The sequence below is a fragment of the Anopheles cruzii genome, chromosome 3 (assembly GCF_943734635.1).
Source record: "Anopheles cruzii chromosome 3, idAnoCruzAS_RS32_06, whole genome shotgun sequence".
In the NCBI taxonomy this organism is placed as follows: domain Eukaryota; kingdom Metazoa; phylum Arthropoda; class Insecta; order Diptera; family Culicidae; genus Anopheles; species Anopheles cruzii.
This window is the reverse complement of record NC_069145.1, coordinates 59710160-59728377: the sequence shown is the minus strand read 5'-3', so window position 1 is coordinate 59728377 and position 18218 is coordinate 59710160. Positions and strand designations below refer to the sequence as shown.

At 47.0% G+C, this 18218-nt stretch overlaps 3 protein-coding genes across 3 annotated transcripts; 2 read left to right on the top strand and 1 right to left on the bottom strand.

The window, feature by feature from the left end:
* Positions 1–327: 327 nt before the first annotated feature.
* Positions 328–13915, bottom strand: LOC128270709 (uncharacterized). The gene is made up of 7 exons (XM_053008123.1): positions 13786–13915; positions 12470–12475; positions 8091–8224; positions 6418–6628; positions 4018–4129; positions 988–1685; positions 328–506 (listed from the first exon to the last, which is right to left on the bottom strand). Exons 1-7 carry the CDS (start codon positions 13913–13915, stop codon positions 328–330), a joined length of 1470 nt encoding a protein of 489 aa, XP_052864083.1.
* LOC128272020 (angiopoietin-related protein 1-like) lies at positions 2067–3089 on the top strand. Its single transcript, XM_053009729.1, has one exon. It carries the CDS (start codon positions 2104–2106, stop codon positions 2941–2943), a length of 840 nt encoding a protein of 279 aa, XP_052865689.1. The 5' UTR covers positions 2067–2103; the 3' UTR covers positions 2944–3089.
* Positions 9851–10734, top strand: LOC128272019 (angiopoietin-related protein 1-like). Its single transcript, XM_053009728.1, has one exon. The coding sequence runs from the start codon at positions 9876–9878 to the stop codon at positions 10725–10727; it is 852 nt and encodes a 283-aa protein (XP_052865688.1). The 5' UTR covers positions 9851–9875; the 3' UTR covers positions 10728–10734.
* Positions 13916–18218: the final 4303 nt, after the last annotated feature.

Below are 18218 nucleotides of genomic sequence, written 5' to 3'. Positions count from 1 at the left end.
GAAAAATAGGTTATGGAGCATATGTCGGGTGTCAGACAGACGATGGACGAACCGCGGGCGCACTTCCATCAACATATGCCAAGGTTCTACTGGATGTTCTTCAAATGCAGGTAGCGCAATTAAATACTGACGATTTTACGTTTACGTTTCTCATTTCTCACTGCTTGGCCACATATCTGCACTCTGCACCCTCGACCCTCTCACAATGGACAATTGGTAAAAAAAGATTTACATTGTTTTATTACACGCCATAATGCTGTGCGCCGGTTGCTTCCTTCCCTTATCGGAAGCGTCCTCTAATTACATCCATGTTATTCACATCTCGTTTCACCGTTGTAACCAATCGTGCCGCGTGCACAGGTGGCACGTGAAGCAAAGAAATAGCAATGCGGCCATCGGAAACGCTGGGTAGTGGTGGCCTTGGTGAGGGCATCCATTTCTCGATTGCTTACTTCCGTCATCCAGCTGACTGCGGTTTGCATGCTGCATGGCGGCTGGTTTTTTATCTGGAAGCAACGGAAAACATTACGTATCAGTTCAAGTGCGAGGGGTCTGTAGGACACACAAACAAATCGGACTGTAGCATGGGCAAACTGGACAGCGAAAAGGGTCAGGTTAACAGGAATAGTGCCTCGAAACGGGGACCAAACAAAGATTACAGTTGCGCAGGAAGTTTTCGCGCGATCTCGTTTTGACAGAGCATAACTCAATTACAACTTCATTTCAGCAGTTTTTCCCAAAATAATTCGTCGGCAGAAGCCAACTTTGGGAAAAAGTGTGCTTTTGGTGATTAATTTCGTAACTTCTGCACCATTCGGACGCCAACGGGGCGCTTTAACCGCGTGGCCCGCCTGGTCCACACGCTGTTTGTTCAGTTAATCCAGCTATTACATTACGTCGGAAGGAAGTTTCTCTAGAGTGTCCCCCCGACGGGTCCGGGGACTAGTGAAATTAATGGCGGGATCAGGAGGTTTTAGACGAACTCACCTTGCAGCACGTGCACGGTGATGCTGGCCGGACGGGCGTTCGAGGGGGCGCAAGTGTAATTACCGGCGTGCTTAAAGTGGACTTTCTTGATCGTAAGCACGCTCGGGGCCGGCGTGAGGATGTGCGAGTACAGCAGCGGCGAGGAGTGGTTCGTGGGCCACGCTCCCCGCGGGAAGTGATGGTGATGATGGTGCTGATGCTGATGCTGATGGGCGTGGTGATGGACGTGGGGATGCTGAGGGTGGGCACCGTGATGCGGGTGATTATGATTATGCCGACGGGCGCCGCTCGCGTCCAGCGGGTCCGACGATTCCGACGAAAGACCCGGGCCCGGCTCAGGTCCGAACTCGAAGGACATGTCCGGGGCCGGTTCGAGGTTTTGGTAGGAGGAAGAAGAGAAGGCCGCCGCAGCGAGAGACGCCAGCAGTAGCGAAGATGATGCCGACGCAGACGACGAGGTGGCCAGGAAGGGCGAAGTGGCGTCCTGATCCAGGTGCAGTGAACGCTGGAGTAAGTCGTCATCATCCAGTACGCCGCCAAAGTCCTGGTCTTCGGCCGAGAGCTGTGGCCCGTGGTCGAGGAGTGGGTGTGGAAGGTAGTGCTGCAGGTGCTGGTGGATGGCCGGAGCCGACGGTTGGAACGGAGCTACGGAAAATCCGTTCAACTGATCGAAATTCACCATATTGTGCTCGTGGTACCTGTGAGGGTGAAGTTAGCCATAGGTATCATTCAACAAGTCATGTGGCGTAGAGTAAATAGATGTTTAACGGTATAGAATCTAATCAAATAAGCATTTTTTTCATTCGGCAAAATGCTAATAAATTATCTTACCCCTAGATCCCACAACGTTCTTATGTCCGGGGTTACTTATGGTCTTATGGCTACTTGTGGTTCTTATGTCCGGGTCTATTAACTTATGGTCTGGTTGTGGTTTTTAAAGTAGGTTATCGCTTTCGTCACACAAAACCACATTTACAACTGTGGTTTGAAAGGATGTCACTTGCTTTTCAACAGAAACATTGAATCGTTACAGCTATATAAAGCGAACTGTGGCCTCTTTGTGTAGTAACAGAAAGAAAGGTTACAAACTAGTGTGGTGAATTGTATTTCGCGAACATGGTACCGTTAGCAGGAATAGTATTTTTGTGCATCGCAGCCAGTGTGAGGTGTAGTGATACGAACTCCAATGCTACGAACTTCGCTGGGTTTACATTCGAGGTACTGATGGCAAAGGTAGACCACATTCAGCACTTGTTCTTGGAACATCAGCTTCAACTTAGCGAGCACCCAGCTGACACCAACAACAGTTTGAATACAATGCGTGAAGCAATACTCGATCTGCAGTCCTACATGCCGTTCCGATCGTGTAAAGAAGTTCCACAGAATGTTTCCGGAGTATATTCTATTCGGTTGGACTTTGAAAGTAGCCCTTTCAAAGTGTACTGCGAGCAGACTAAGTTTGGTGGAGGCTGGTTGGTGATACAGTACGAAATCGATAGATCGCTGGACTTCAATCGCAATTGGACCGAGTATCGGGATGGTTTTGGTGACATAGAGCAAGAGTTCTGGATTGGACTGGAACGAATGTATCAGCTGACATCGAGGCGACCCTACGAACTGATGATTGAGGTTGAAACCCGCAGCGGCAAGCATGCATATGGACGCTACGCAGCATTCGAGGTCGGCAGTGAAACTGAACAATATAAACTGAAAACCATTGGAGCGTACAACGGAACTGTTGTGGATATCCTAACACGCCAGAGAGATATGAAATTCTCAACGTACGATCGTGATAATGACAAAATGGCCGGACATAATTGCGCTGAAATTCATCGAGGTGGTTGGTGGTTCAATAGCTGTTACATCAAGGGATTGAACGAGAGATTGAACATGAACATAAACCAAACATTATACGTATTGACCTCTTCAAGAATGATGATAAGACCCATAAAATAATTGCTTCGTAAGTTTGCAAGCCAAAAACACAATTTTAATATCGAACCATTCAACTCGCTGATACGTCTCAGTGATGAATGATTCTCGGTAAATATGTTTTAGAAATTACAAAATGTAGAACTTTCTTCGAATAAACTGCGGTTGAAGTACCGAATAGTTTAGTTATTCTATTATTGGCCTAGCAGAAGCCCCAGTTCGGGTAAATAGTTTATGTTCCAGTAGATGACTGTGGTCCGCAAAATCCGCAACTTCAACCGGAAGTAAGCTTGCAGTGCTCGAACCGAACGTTGTGCATAATTTAAACTCACTTACTACGAACGCGTGTAACCAAAGCTACGTTTTATAGACCATCCGGACGACGATCCTGGTGTTCCTGGTTCGGCACGGGTAGCTTACTTCGGTGTGCCAAGCGTTCGTAACACAATTATCGCGATCAATGTTGTGGTAGGTCTGTTCGGAGCGAATACTCCCCAGATAGGTCCGGCCGCTGCAGCAACTGGACGTGGTTTGATGATTAGCGGTTTACTGTTGAATGTTCACCGCATACCATACACACACCGCGCAATGTTCATGAGGTTTGGGCAATGAATAATCGGCTTTGAAACCAGATAGCGATATCTGTACGGACGTCCTGTAAAAATGGTTTTACCCAGTTGCGCCATTAAACTGTTACGGGCAGCAGCGCTTATGCGTCTCTTCGGAATAGATTACGGACGAGCGTTTGTTGGAACTAATAATTGCATTGCTCCCACCAATCGTAACCATAACATGGACCCCAAGTTTGTTCCACTATCACTCAAGATGGGAATTGCATAGGCAGTCAAATGAATGGATTTTGATCGTTAATGTTGTCTCTGTTTTACAACCACCATTCCGATGATGTATTGTGTGGTTTACTAAACAAAAGAGGCTAATGGCAGTTAAGGCACAATAAAGTTCGTAGAACACAGTTTCGTTTGCCACATAGAAACCTAAAATTAACCTCCCAAAATAGCCCAAAATCCATATGGCAATGTACGGCGGTAGTAACTTCGTTACGCAGTGCGATTGGCACCGTGAGGTGGCTGTACTTACCAGAACACGAACGTGGGATTCTCTGTGGCACGTTGTAATTTGCACTCCAACCTCAACGTGGAGCCCTCGTCGATGTGTAGATCCGGTGCGCCAACGATTTCGGCTTCCGCCTCTGTAATGTAGCAGCAGCGTACGTGTCAGTTAAACCAGGAAGCAATAAAACCGGCAGCGGACTTTTCAACATTAAGCACAGCGTTCCTAAACCGGATCCGTTTCACCAAAGTCTTAAGGGGGTGTGCGTGAAAAATCACACGCAGCTCAAGGACGAGTATTTTGAAACCCCTAGTTGGTGAACTTTTCTCTTGCGCTGAACTGAAGCGATTGTTTTTCTGTGCAATAGATTCCCACGAGAAACGGCAAAATTGGTGAATAACGATTCCGGCGAAGGATTTTCGGGTTTATTTTGCTTTCCATTCGTTTCTGTTTCTTATTTCTCTTGGGATGCCTAACGTTTGTTTACATGTTTATTGACAGTTTACTTTAAAAGTATGTTACTTTAACCTTAGGACATCTGTTGCTTTAATGAGATACAAGGCTCCAATCCGGTTTCGTGCCTTCACTTTGGGTTTAATAATGCGGCTTTTTCGCAACACACAATCAATGCTAACAAAACATAGTGGACCGTGTTCACCCGGGCACGCGGGTCTTTTTCCAATATTTAAAGAATTCCAAAAGGTCCCCATCTTATGGCACAGCACTGATATCGGCAATTTATTCCGGAGGGACAAAAAAATGGTAAAACCTTCAGCGAATCCTCCAATCCATACGGCGATCGCTGCCAAGAAACAAGTATCGGAACCGGTTGAAACAAGCACAACACCAAGCCGGTTGAACCTTGTTTCAAATTCTAAATAATTTAATTAAAACATCTTCCTTCAGCTACTAGACAGCGCCGGTGTTTCTGAAGGACGCGAAGTTACGTTCGCGAAGATAGAATGGACCATACCGTGCGCGACGTGTGCGAAAGGAAAATCCGGTTTTACTGAAAACTCAATTTCGACCCGCTTCGAGACGCTCACACGTGCGAGACACGCTCGTTGTGCGAGGGGAATTACGTTAAATACTTGAAGGAAATGTTTTAAGTGTTTCCTCTACCCAGGAACAATGTTGCGCGGTTTTGGTAGCGATGGCTGGTAGCACATGCGGGTGACAAAGTGTGACTTGTCCCTGTGGGTCGCTTGAGATCGGTTTGCAGTGGGTCATGGGTCAAGTTCTAAAACTTTTGCTTATTATATGAAGAACATCTTCAAAGATCGGTTGACTTGGAGGAAGATTTTATCGAATACGATCGATACCAGATTGAAGATTTTTCAAACTCATTAAGTAACAGTAGTGCTATACTAATCTTCTTATGCATCCAAGTTTTATTGATTAATCTTCTTACAGGTTATTAGGGGTTTTAACATTGTTCATTCCTGTTCTGTTTAAGGTTGGAGAAGTAATTTACAACAGTTTTAGGATGTTTCAGTCATTGCGTTAAAACCCGATAGCTTATTATTGATCCCGCTGTTCAGTTCAATAGATGTTTGTTAGATAATATTAAACCAACATTCTTTTCTCGATGTTTCTTCAAACAACACGTACCAAACGCAATTTCCCTAACCATTTGCCGCATTAGCGGACCGATGAGTTCGTTTAGCTTCGCATTGGCCAGCCCCGGCTTTTCTGCTTTTTCAGTCGATGCACTTTTTCCCTAAATCTAATTTGCTAATCTAAGGCACTCCGCACCCTGTTTAAGGACCTGGTAGAAGTCGTGTTTCCCGGGTTTTCATCGAAGGCAAAATGGCACGGCAAGTAAAGCGGGACGAAATGAAACAACACCGGCGGGGCGAAGTGAGTGTTTGCCACAACCACCGGAAAACCCCGTTTCGATCGATCCGAACGAAAAGTGGCGTTGAAAAATGCGGCAGACACTAAGAAAAACCGGAGGTGCAGATTATTTCTTTCCCGCTGTTCCTCACGCGACAGACAGTGCTCCGGTTCCGTGGGCTTACCGTCCATGTTGTGATACGCTGCTCGGTATGGATTTGTTTCGTCGAAGGAATTTTTACCGAAGCCTTAGCATGGTATCGTGGCACGGACGCTGAACGCTTCAACCGGATTCCGGTGAACGGTTCACCGTTCAGCAAAAAAAAAACAACGGAAAACCAAGCGGACCGAAACAAGGAATGGATTTTTATTGGAAAATTATTTCAATCCCGCATCGGTTCGACCCAGGTTCCGTTCCTCGGAGCTCGGAGCTGCTAAGCTCGAACTGTTTGAAATCGTGCGTCGATGGCCAGTGCGATGCTGTCGGCGGACGGAAAAATATCTTCCCCTTTGGAAAGCATCTGCTCGTTGGAGCGCGGAAAGACAAGCATAAGCACACACACACACACAGAGACACGCGGGGACACTTACCTACTACTTTAAGCTCGACAAACACGGACTGCACGGGATGCACGGACAGCTGACACTCGTAGACGCCTTCGTCCTCGGCGCGCACCGATTTGATCCGCAACGCCCAGAGGCCCCAGTGCCGTAAATGTGCCACCATAAACCGCTCATCGCTACTGTACGTCGACAGCCCCACGGTGAGCAGCTGAAAGTCCTGTCGGCGGATCCACGATACCTGTTGGCAGGGCGCAGAGTTATGTTAGGGCGATACGTTCAGGGTAGTTGGTCCACCGACACACGCCGGGCACGAACTTATTCTCCAGCTAATGGGGTTTTGCCCGTTCATCTTTTGCCCATCATTGGATTGGGATCCATCCGCTTACAAGCTTACTGTTACCTGGCCAAACAAGTTATTGCTTTAAGACACTGCCATCAGGTGGATTGTTGGATGATGTTGTTGTCCTCGCATTTGAAGTAATATTATGTTTGTTTGCCGGCTGATAAATTGTGGTATTTCACAAGAAACATGGTCCAGCAAACGTTGACCACATGGCAGCTTCTAAACATATTTTTGCCAAAAAATATGGACAATCTTCGATCAACATTTTTTTGTAGTTGGCTGAATTCATTTGAATCAACATATGAAGACATATCCAGGCTAGGGTTTATGACCAGGTGTTATTTGTTAATAAAGTTGGACAGAAGCTTTTACGGCTACAGCTGAATGTTTAATTCGATTAACGAATTTCCGACCTTTAACTTTAACTAACGACGACCCAGTAGGTCGTGAAGACTTGCAAACGTGTGCGTGAGCTTAGCTATTCCGATTTTAGGACAAATTAACTATTATTATTTAAAACAATTATCAACAATTATTTAAACCAATTAATGCAAGGTGCTGCAACTAGCGTTTGTATATTGCAGTTAGTGCTTTAGAACCTGTTCAATCTGCACATTATGTTAACCGCATCCACGTTTGAGTAGAAAACGGCGGAACATTATTCTTGAAAACAGACACCGGATGGACATTTTTCGTATGATCGTGCGAGGTATGCGAGGGCCGTTCAAACAGTATTGCGACATTTGAATTTCTGCGGGCTACGTATAGTCGATTTTTTGTGGCATCCTTTTTGTTGCATATAACTTGAAGGTATTATTTCTAATTGACCATTCTACTATTTGGCTACAGTTGATGATGCACCTCGCTCTTGCAATTTAAGAAAACTGTAAGCAAAACTGTTCACGGCCCGCGTATAGAAATACAATAAAGACGCACGGACGTTATGCGTTACATCCATTTCGCGATTTACGCGAAAATGCGTTAGATCCATTACGCGATTTACTTTGTCGACCGACCAAGATCAGACGAATAATCTGACGTTCCGGTGTTGCCTTTAAAGGTTCCTGGATGCGGTTAAAGACCAACCGTGCCCGGGGGTTTCTTTTTGGCCTGCAGATTGCAACACACACACAGACACAATCACTGTTGACAATCGTTCAAAAGTTCGACAGGTTTTGGGCCGTGGTTTGTTCAAGCGATAACGCGGCTCGCCAGCAAACAAGAGTCGCTGTTTAAAGATGCAATTATTCCGGCATAAGTGAGTGGGCAATCTCCATTAGCATTCAGCGTTCAGCTCGTGCTCGGTGTATTTCTTATTTGTTCGCCTCCACAACAGACCGCGGATCGGGCTACGTACCGTGGCGGCCGGCTGGCTGAGTACGGTGCACGGCAGCAGCGCCGTGCCGCCCCGTTGTGCGGTGACTTTTGTGTTGTTTTTGGTGGCGAACAGCGCCCCCGACGGAAGTGGAGGGATCGGTACGGCCGCCGCCGCTGCCGCCAATGGCGATCCCGGTGTCGCCGGAAGCTGCTGATAGCCGCCACCGGTCGGCGGTGTCGAATGCCGCGCCATTTGTTGAGCGATGTCTAAGGGGGCGCCAGGGGAGCGTGGGGAACGAGAACGAAAGAAAGAACAAGAAAAACAATAGAATAAACGGTTCAGGAGCCATCGTGGGGTGCAGCTCCGTTAAAATGCTGCTCCTCGTTTGTGGCGGCTCTGTGGTGGTGAAGAAGCAAGCGTAAAATTAATGTACTACACTTCCGCGTGTGGAGGCCCGTGAGCCGAAAGGACACGAATGTGGGCTCCTGAAAAATAAACCTTCCCCACCGCGGTCCACGGTCCATCCCTCCTCCCCGGTGCGCTTTCCGTTCCGATGATTGATTGTGTTTCTGGGAGCCGGCATTAATTTATTTAGTTTATTTATTGTCGTATTTTTTACTCCTTCCATCCAACGCCGGGGGTTTGCTGCTGCAAGGACCTCTGTCCCGTCGGTGTCGGTGCTCTGGGCCGGGGTCTGTTTACTTACCACCAAGGGGCCACCCGAAACCGGAACCGCCACGACGCTGGCGAAGCCGAAAAGTAGGTTAGGGTATTGTTATCACTCCTAAGCCTTCCCCCATTGCGACCCCGGACCGGCCGCTGAAGGATGTATGAAAAGGCCACATCATCAGCACGTTCAGAGGTTGCCCGACGGATGGATGGATGGATGGAAGCGTGCGCTTTCGCAAACGCTGTACAATGCTGCGACTTTATGATATTTCACGCACCGTCCCTTCGTGGTGGAAACGAAACAAAACAAAAAAAAAACAGCGAACCGAATGGGAAAACACGAACCATGGGTCTTTCTGTAAGACACAAATGTCAGTGTGTGTGTGTCGGTTCTGCTTTTGCGGTTTCGTTTGCGCGACAAAAATCGCGTCGGCCAGAGTTAAGTGGTCCGCTCCGCGCGACGCGATAAACGAACCAAGAAATGGACGATTCTTGTTATTTTAAGGAGTTTGCCAAACGCCACCCGAAATGGCATAAAACACCGGGCGCGAGCTGAAGATGGTGGAGACGTCGGTGTTGTCGTTTCGTCGGTTGATGGATGTTGTTTTGCTACCGATTTTTTCGGCTTTTCAATTCGGGAGTAGATTTTCAATGAGGGTGAAAAAGAACAGAGTACGGTCGATTGTCAACCAACAGCTGTCAGAAGTGATTTTGCGTCTTTTTTTCGCCATACTTTTTTGCCAAACGGAATCAGTGGATGGAATAGTTGATAGCTTTGGTTCGGTCTTGTTTTGGTAACTGTTGGTGTAGAGTTGTAAACTGAATCAAATAATATCAAATATGGTAACTCAATCTTATGTAGTGGCTTAAGAATTTAGAAAATAACGATAGTTTTTCATTCCACGAATTGCTACTAATTTATCTTACCCCTAGACCCTACAACGTTCTTGTGGTCTACCAACTTATGATCTGGTTGTGGTTTTTTAAATACGTTATCGCTTTCGTCACCCAAAACCACATCTACCACTGTAGTTTGTTACTTGCTCTTGTTTCAGTTGAATCGTTACAGCTATATAAAGAGAATTCTGGCCTCTTCTTTGAGTAGTATCAGAACGAAAGGTTACACACAAGTGTGGTGAATTGTGTTTCGTGAACATGGTACCGTTAGCAGGAATAATATTTTTGTGCATCGCAGCCGGTGTGAGATGTACTGATACGAACTCAAATTCTACAAACTTCTCTGGGTTTGCATTCGAGGTACTGATGGCAAAGGTAAACCACATGCAGCGCTTGTTCGTGGAACATCAGCTTGAACTGAGCGAGCAGCAAGTTGACACCAACAACAGTTTGAATACAATGCGTGAAGCAATACTCGATCTGCAGTTCTACATGCCGCTCCGATCGTGTAAAGAAGTTCCACAGAATGTTTCCGGAGTATATTCTATTCGGTTGGACTTTGAAAGTAGCCCTTTCAAAGTGTACTGCGAGCAGACCAAGTTTGGTGGAGGCTGGTTGGTGATACACAACGAAATCTTTGGATCGCTGGACTTCAATCGCAACTGGACCGAGTATCGGGACGGTTTTGGTGACATTGGGCAAGAGTTTTGGATCGGACTGGAACGACTACATCAGCTGACATCGAGGCGGCCCTACGAACTGATGATTGAGAGGGCAACCCGCAACGACGGGTATACATATGGACGATACGCAGCATTCGAGATCGGCAGTGAAACTGAACAATACCAACTGAAAACCATTGGAGCGTACAGCGGACCGGCAGATGATCTCTTAACACGCCTCACAGATATGGAATTCTCAACGTACGATCGTGATAATGACAAAAATTTTCGACTTAATTGCGCTGAAACTTATCGATTAGGTTGGTGGTTCAATAGCTGTTGGGACAGGAGCCAACGGAACGTGAACTTCTTCCGCATGGCTTCGTCCCGCACGGACTACTATCCAATGTTTACCTATGCAAGAATGATGATAAGACCAATAAAATAATTGCTTCGTACGTTTGCAAACCAAAAACACAATTTTAATATCGAACCATTTAACTCGCTGATACGTCTGGGTTCATTCTCGTTAAATATGTTTTAGAAGCTACGAAGTGTAGAACTTCCTTTGAATAAACTTCGGTTGAAGTACCGAATAGTTTAGTTATTCTATTAATGGCATAGCAGAAGCCCCAGTTCGGGTAAATAGTTTATGTTCCAATAGACGACTGTGGTCCGCAAAATCCGCAACTTCAACCGGAAGTAAGCTTGCAGTACTCGAACCGAACGTTGTGCATAATTTAAACTCACTTACTACGAACGCGTGTAACCGAACCTACGTTTTATTGACCATCCGGACGAGGATCCTGGTGTTTCTGGTTCGACACGGATAGCTTACTTCGGTGGGCCAAGCGTTGGTAACACAATTATCGCGATCAATGTTGTGGTAGGTCTGTTCGGAGCGAATACTCCCCAGATAGGTCCGGCCGCTGCAGCAACTGGACGTGGTTTGATGATTAGCGGTTTACTGTTGAATGTTTACCGCATACCACACACACACACCGCGCAATGTTCATGGGGTTTTGCCAATGAGTAATCGGCTTTAAAACCAGATAGTTGATATCTGTACGGACGTCCTGTAAAAATGGTTTTACCCCGTTGCGCCATTAAACTGTTACGGGCAGCAGCGCTTATGCGTCTCTTCGGAATAGATTCCGGACGAGCGTTTGTTGGAACTAATAATTTAATTGCTCCCACCGATCGAAACCATAACATGGACCCCAACTTTGTTCCAGTATCACTCAAGATGGGAATTGCATAGGCAGTCAAATGAATGGATTTTGATCGTTAATGTTGCCTCTGTTTTACAACCACCATTCCGATGATGTATTGTGTGGTTTACTAATCAAAACAGGCTAATGGCAGTTAAGGCACAATAAAGTTCGCAGAACATAGTTTCGTTTGCCACATAGGGACCTAAAATTAACCTCCCAAATTAGCCCAAAATCCATATGGCTGTGGTAGTAACTTCGTTACGCAGTGCGATTGGCACCGTGAAGTGACTGTACTTACCAGAACACGAACGTGGGATTCTCTGTGGCACGTTGTTATTTAGCTGATAAAAATAAGTGTTGCGGTTTTTGGTAAACATTAATTAATTTCGGTAACATTGTTTCATTAATGGAAAGCTTGCCGCGGATCTAAGGACAGCCATTTTGGACTCTGTTTTGCCAACTGGAATTTATTGCATTTCATGTTCGGTTGTATAATGGGTCGCCGTGAAGCAAAACGAATGTTGCCGAATTCTTCAAAATCCTCTGCCATATAGGTCCCACTGCACGGTTGTCGGTGCTTATCGGTGCAACATGGGCCAGGGATGGATTTTCATTATCATTCGGGGGACAGTTTGATTTATGGTAATGGATACGGACAAGATACAACCAATCACCGATCGGGCGATGGGTCTTGGATGGCGTTTCGATTGCGCTTTGGATTCCGATTTACTTTTATCGCACAAGTAATTGAAATTTATGATTAATGGGTCGTACGGTCCCGTAACATAAATCAAAGCATGGGCGCAACGGACAACGAGAGAAGCATCGGAACCTGCAGAGGTTCCGTTCGTAGTAATGCGTGTGACGACCAACCAATTTCGTAAATTGAAGAGACGACTGAGGTTGCCAAGTTTTTACGGAACTGAGATTTAAGAGTACTTTGAGCTAATTAAAGAGGCACTACGTGAAGCCATACAGGGATCTCCATCGGGGGCCAATAACCGATGATTCCATCTTCTGTATCTTTTTTAACATTTTGATCTCAATATCAATTTAGAAGATAGAAATTGTCTCAGCCCATAGTGCGCATAAATCGAAAACTCAAGAGAACTTGTAGGTACTCATCGCTACCTTGAACCTTGATCAAAAAGTTTCCGTAATTCATTTATAAAACGATACGATATCTGTTTGTTGCTCAAAATCGGTAATGTCTCCGTCACAGTCTTCATTCCCCATGGACCGTAACGCACTTATGCCAACGCTTGTCCCAACCCTCAAAACATTTTTCAAATTCTAAGTCTCCATTTGGACCATCTTCGATTTTCCATTGTCTCCTTTCGAAGTGCTTTCCTACGCGTTCCTCTCAACGGTTTTTTTATTCGATTTGAAGTCACAGAGAGCCAAACCAAAAACTCGTGGATAATGATAACATTGTGCGATGGTACGTTATCGTGATGCAAGTGCCACGTATAGTTCTTCGACAAATCCTTGCGTTTTTGACGATTGATTAATGCAAACATCTCAAAACACCCAAATAGTACTTCTTGTTGACAGTTGTACCTTCAGACAAGAATTCACTGTGTACGCTGTGTCTCAAAAGCAACGAAACTTGAAGGGAGCATCCCAACAGCATCCTTGAAGCGAAAACACTACTTGACTTAGTAATTAGTTTGTCTCTATATTAAATATGGAAATATGGCAAAACGGAAGGCAAGCATCTACAATATTATTGCAGCATATCACCATTGTAAATCCGCTTCTAACCAAACCTCCAGCGTCGAAGCGTCGAGGTAAGAAGTCAGCATGTCGGAAAGCCGCAAAAAGCTTACGATATTAATGATGCTGATGAGTGGCGGTGGTAAATCTGGCGCAGTATCGCATGACTGCACTCAGGGCAAAATTTTAATACGCATATGTAACATCATCATCATGCTAAAAGTGCCCCCAAAAAGGCAGCTCGATCCGGCAACGCTTTCGGCATGTTACGATGTTTTCTGTTCGCCACCCCCCGGATTCGCCATGTGCTGTTGGTTTGGAATTGTTTTATTCAAAGCTGTCCAACTGGCAACAGGAAGCTGCCAGCTCGTGGTATGTTGTTTGATGTGTGTGTGTGTGTGTGTGTGTGTGGGTTCCCTGCCGCAGGATAATGATGTCAGATGCAAGCAGAGTCGGTGCGGTTACACAAACAAAAATAACAAAACACATGCACGTTTTCGTGGCACGCGGGAACAAAATATGACTCTGATGGTGGCAATAAAGGCGCAGTGAATCATCACCCGGAGCGCTACTCACCGGTGTGTGGAGCTCCCATTACGATGCTAAAGATGAATATCACAGCTAGAAGATGCCTTTGATTGCAGCAGCAACAGCAGCAGCACCACCAGAAAGAGCTCAGATCTATCCCAGTAAAAATCCGAGCCATGACACCGGCGCTTGGTTTGACGAGACGAGTGTGTGGGTAACGTTTTGTGGCGTGCCTGAAAAAAGCTCGTCGTGAGGCTCGCTCTCTGATTTTATTATCTACAGTTTTTGGCGTTTCTATTCCTAGCTTCTCTCGGTAGCACCCTTTGGTTCACTGTGAGCTTCTACACGACGGGCGAAACAGTTTGCGATGCAACCTGTTGCAGCTGTATAAGCGCATCGTCTTCAGTACTGACGCGTGAAAGCTTCCGAATGCCGCACGGTTCATTAGCTGTTCCGGGTGCCCGGCTGACAGGATTCCACCTTTTACAGTTGCCATCACTGAGGGTAGTAATTGTTTAGCCAACACTTGCCACACTTTAGGCCAGTGCCGAGCCCCCCCTGACGGGTGGAATGAAAACGATTCACCCGAAAACAACACCAACAAGGATCCCTTTTGTTTCTGCTAACTATATGTACCGTGCTAGTTGCAAAGCAAAAACAAAACTCGGGTTTCGCAGCAAACATTCACTTGGCTCGGTGTGGTTTGGTACGTTCCGCACTGCACCGTGTCCCGGAACATTGAACCCTTCTTTTCGGTAGCACTCATGTTGCAGCCTCACGGCGTAGAATTTATGTAACCACCAGGTATGATGTACTGCAATTTTGCCCACTTTTCACAGTTTGCTTGTTTTATTCCGTTCACCTCCAGGAACGCGGCATCCAGGGCAGCTGGCCGGTTGTGTGGCTACCGTGCTTTTTCCTGTGCACTGGCTCGGTCTTGGCTGCAAAAAAAAAAACAAGAAAACAGAGACAAAGATATGAGCGCTGTGGTATGGTTTGCATCATCTCGTTCTGCTCGTTTCAGGTGCTCTTGACACCGGCACCTCGGTAACGATACGGTGTTTAATGGTGATAGTGGCCTTTAGATTTTTATCATTTCATGTTTAAGCCGCTCTTCGCTCATCTCCGCATGGAGCCGCCTGGTGATGGAGCCGCCTGGTGATGGAGCCGCCTGGTGATGGAGCCGCCTGGTGATGGAGGCGCCTGGTGCCCGGTACTAATTGGTGTGACGCTGAGGCTGAGTGTGTTTATCTTTTGAAAAAATAATTGCGGATATGATTTTAAGGATGTGCCAAGAATAATAAAAACGTAACTCTCCTGGAAATGGCCGAAACCCGAAAATTTTCCGCCCATTAAAAGTGACGCTGAGTTTGCCCGAAGCGAACCAGTTTTTCACGTCCGGTTGCTGTTTTTTTTTCTTTCGATCTTCCTTCCTTGCCCGGCGACCGACCGGCTCGTTTATTGAATTTTCAAACACATTCACCGAGAAACTGGACTCCCACCGCCCCTCCCGGGGGTGGCGCCTTCGGACCGGACCCGACCTTCGGTACTTTATGTTTGGGGGCGCGCGTTCGTATACCGTTCACACTTTGCCCGAACCCAGAGCCGGTGCCGGACCGGGCCGAGATAAGGAATGTGGCACGCCAAAAGAATAACTTCCGTTTCGGAACCCTTTTGGCGAAGGCTGGCGGGAAGTAGGATGAAAAAAAAAAACAGCCGACGAAACCGTCAACCGAAAAAAGGCAACGCAAACAACCCGTTTCGCCTAAGAGGAAGCGATATTTTGGCATTAGCGCACAACCGGAGGTGAGTAGCGAGAGAAAGAAGAAAAGCCAAACGAAAGCGCCAAGCGAAATGGCCAAGAAATCAGCACGAAGATTATCAAAGGCAGGTGGGCAGGGCAGCCCGTGTTTGACATACGGCTCGCCTACAAACCGCCCGCACCGTGCCCGCCCACCGTGCGGCCAGATTTGGACGATAGCCATGGCTGGCCGTGTGCCTACCGGAAGGTTATACACTGGCGCCGCTCAATGTTTAATGATGACCATACGGGGGTGAAGAGCATATTTGTTATTTCTTCCTGTTGGCCTTCCTGCCGTAGTTTCTTCAAGGTTGGCCCCCCCGATGGACACTCTCCGGACCCCGCCAACGCTTCGGTTGTTGCTCCCGATCGAGTTTTCAACCTTTGGGGGCTTTTCGGGCGCCACCCGACAAGACGGTGGCGCCCACAGTTTTCACAGTTTTACGTTTGGAAAACGATTGTGGCCCCGGAACCTTCACGGGCGGCGGCTCGTTCGACGTGTGTCGTTGCCAAAATGTCTCGAGCCATAACGAAGACGAAGACGCGCGGCGAGAGACAGGAGGTGCGGGCAGGGTTTGACCGCATTGCTGGTTGCGTTTGTTGCTCGCTTTCTTTTCTTACTTCTGTGGCTCACTTTTATTTACCGCTTCCAAGTTGCACGGAAACCTCTCAAGTTTTGGAGCCATTTATTTATTCATTTCCTCTGGAAGGGACGGAACCGTCTTTTGCGTGCCGCAAAACACTGACCGGACACGGTGGCTCACTTGGCACCTTCGTCGCGCGGGTTTCATCGCGGCCGGCCGACTGACCGAAGCCGAGCTCTGTGCACCCATCGGGCTGGCGGTTGACCTTCAAACTTCACCAGCGAAATGTTTTAATGCACACCCACTCAAGCACGTTGCCGTTGAGGCACCTTGAGGCCTTGAGGTTTCGAGTTCGAGCACAATAGGATTATTGCGACGGTGCAGTGTATTTTATCTGGACATACTTTTATGCTGGTGAAAAACGGAGAACATGCTGACAATTACTGGAAAATATGTAACAAAGATAGATCTTTTCTTGATTTTTAGCCAATTTTTGCTCATAAAATCTCAGAAGTACCGATACCGGTCAGCTAAAATAGGTTAAAGTTTTAGCAAATGAGCTTCAGTAAGAAACAATTCCTAATTTCCTATTTCTAAACCAAGGATAGTTTAAATTGATTCGATTAGACAGTGTTAGCCATTTTCGAATTTGGTCCTAAACCACAGACAAAAGGTTCAAAACTCTGAGGCAAATTCTGGCCTCTCTCAAAGTGCTATGAAAAGCGTAAAATGAATGAAATACAACATCCAACGTCCTCTGTCACTCTGCGCCGCAGGTTTTAATGATACTTGAGAAACTATTTTGAAGCAATTTTTGATTTAGTTCAATCCTCTTATCTGGAACGTATCGGACCCAAACGGTTCGCGGGCACCCAAGGAGAGAGAGAGAGCCATTTATCAACTATCGACCCCTGTCGACCGGGAAAACCATCCGTCCACTGCCTGAAACTTCAACCAATCCACTTTTAATGCCGTCACACCGTGCTTGGTGCCGCTAAACTTAAATTGTGATGGATTGATTTCCGCCTAATTGCGGATACGGAATCACTCGGAACGCAACGAATGAATTGCGAAATGACAGAAAATTTATCAGCCATCCAACGAGAGCGGCACCGGAATTCGGGAATGCCCGGCACCCGGCTGCGACCGATGGCAACCGTTCCCAGCGCCGTGGCTGAACGACGCTATTCACGAAGCCGTTTTTTTCCTGCCTCCGAATTTCAAACTATTTAAAACCCACAACCCCAGCCCGCTGTCCGGGCTGAGCCGGGCCTGACAAATGGATAAAGTTTGGGAGCCGAATCGATGTTTGGGCCGATATTTGGGGCCTTTTGCTGGTGCCGGAGCCAGCCAGCGCACTGACAGCACTTTTCGAAACGCAACAAACGAAAGCCTGGCACAGACCGGCCTGGTGCTGGCCGGTGCCACACGGCACGGCAGGCACCCGTTCACAGGACTATGCGGATCGATACGGACCTGGGCCCTTTGCTCGGCAATGGTGGCTTTTTGTCCAACTCCGGAGGTTGTCCGCCACTGGCACGATGGCAGGAGCCCGACGATTTAGACGTTATAGGTTGAGCACTGTTGAGCGAACGGGTGATGGGATTGCATCGGGGGTCCTTCTTTTTTTTTTGGTCCTGCTGCAATTTGTGACAAATCAAAACTTTGCACCGCTTTCTTTCTATTGCAATCGACAACGGTGGCCGGCATCGGAGTAAACAATGTGTACCAATTGGAACGTTGTACGGGATTTTCGCGCCACAAATTGCGCTCGCGAAATGCACCCGGACCCGGACACACTTCGATTTGGGGGAGACGCAAAAGCAAACCAAACATTGGCAAGAATTTGTGGTATTGTCGCGATTTGCGCACTGGACTGATTGCCGAGTCACCTCCGAGTCACCACCAAGAACCGGAAAGCTGGTTCGGGCTTTATTGGGTTTTCGTTTAAAACTATGGCGCTCACCTTTGGGCACCGGCCAAAAGCTTCCGTTCGGCAAAGCGAGCATAGTCTGCGCTCGGTTACTTTTTTGAAGGACTCCCTGCCTTCCCCCGCAGCGGTAGTGTTCGCGCTTTTCTCCCATTTTCGCTTTATT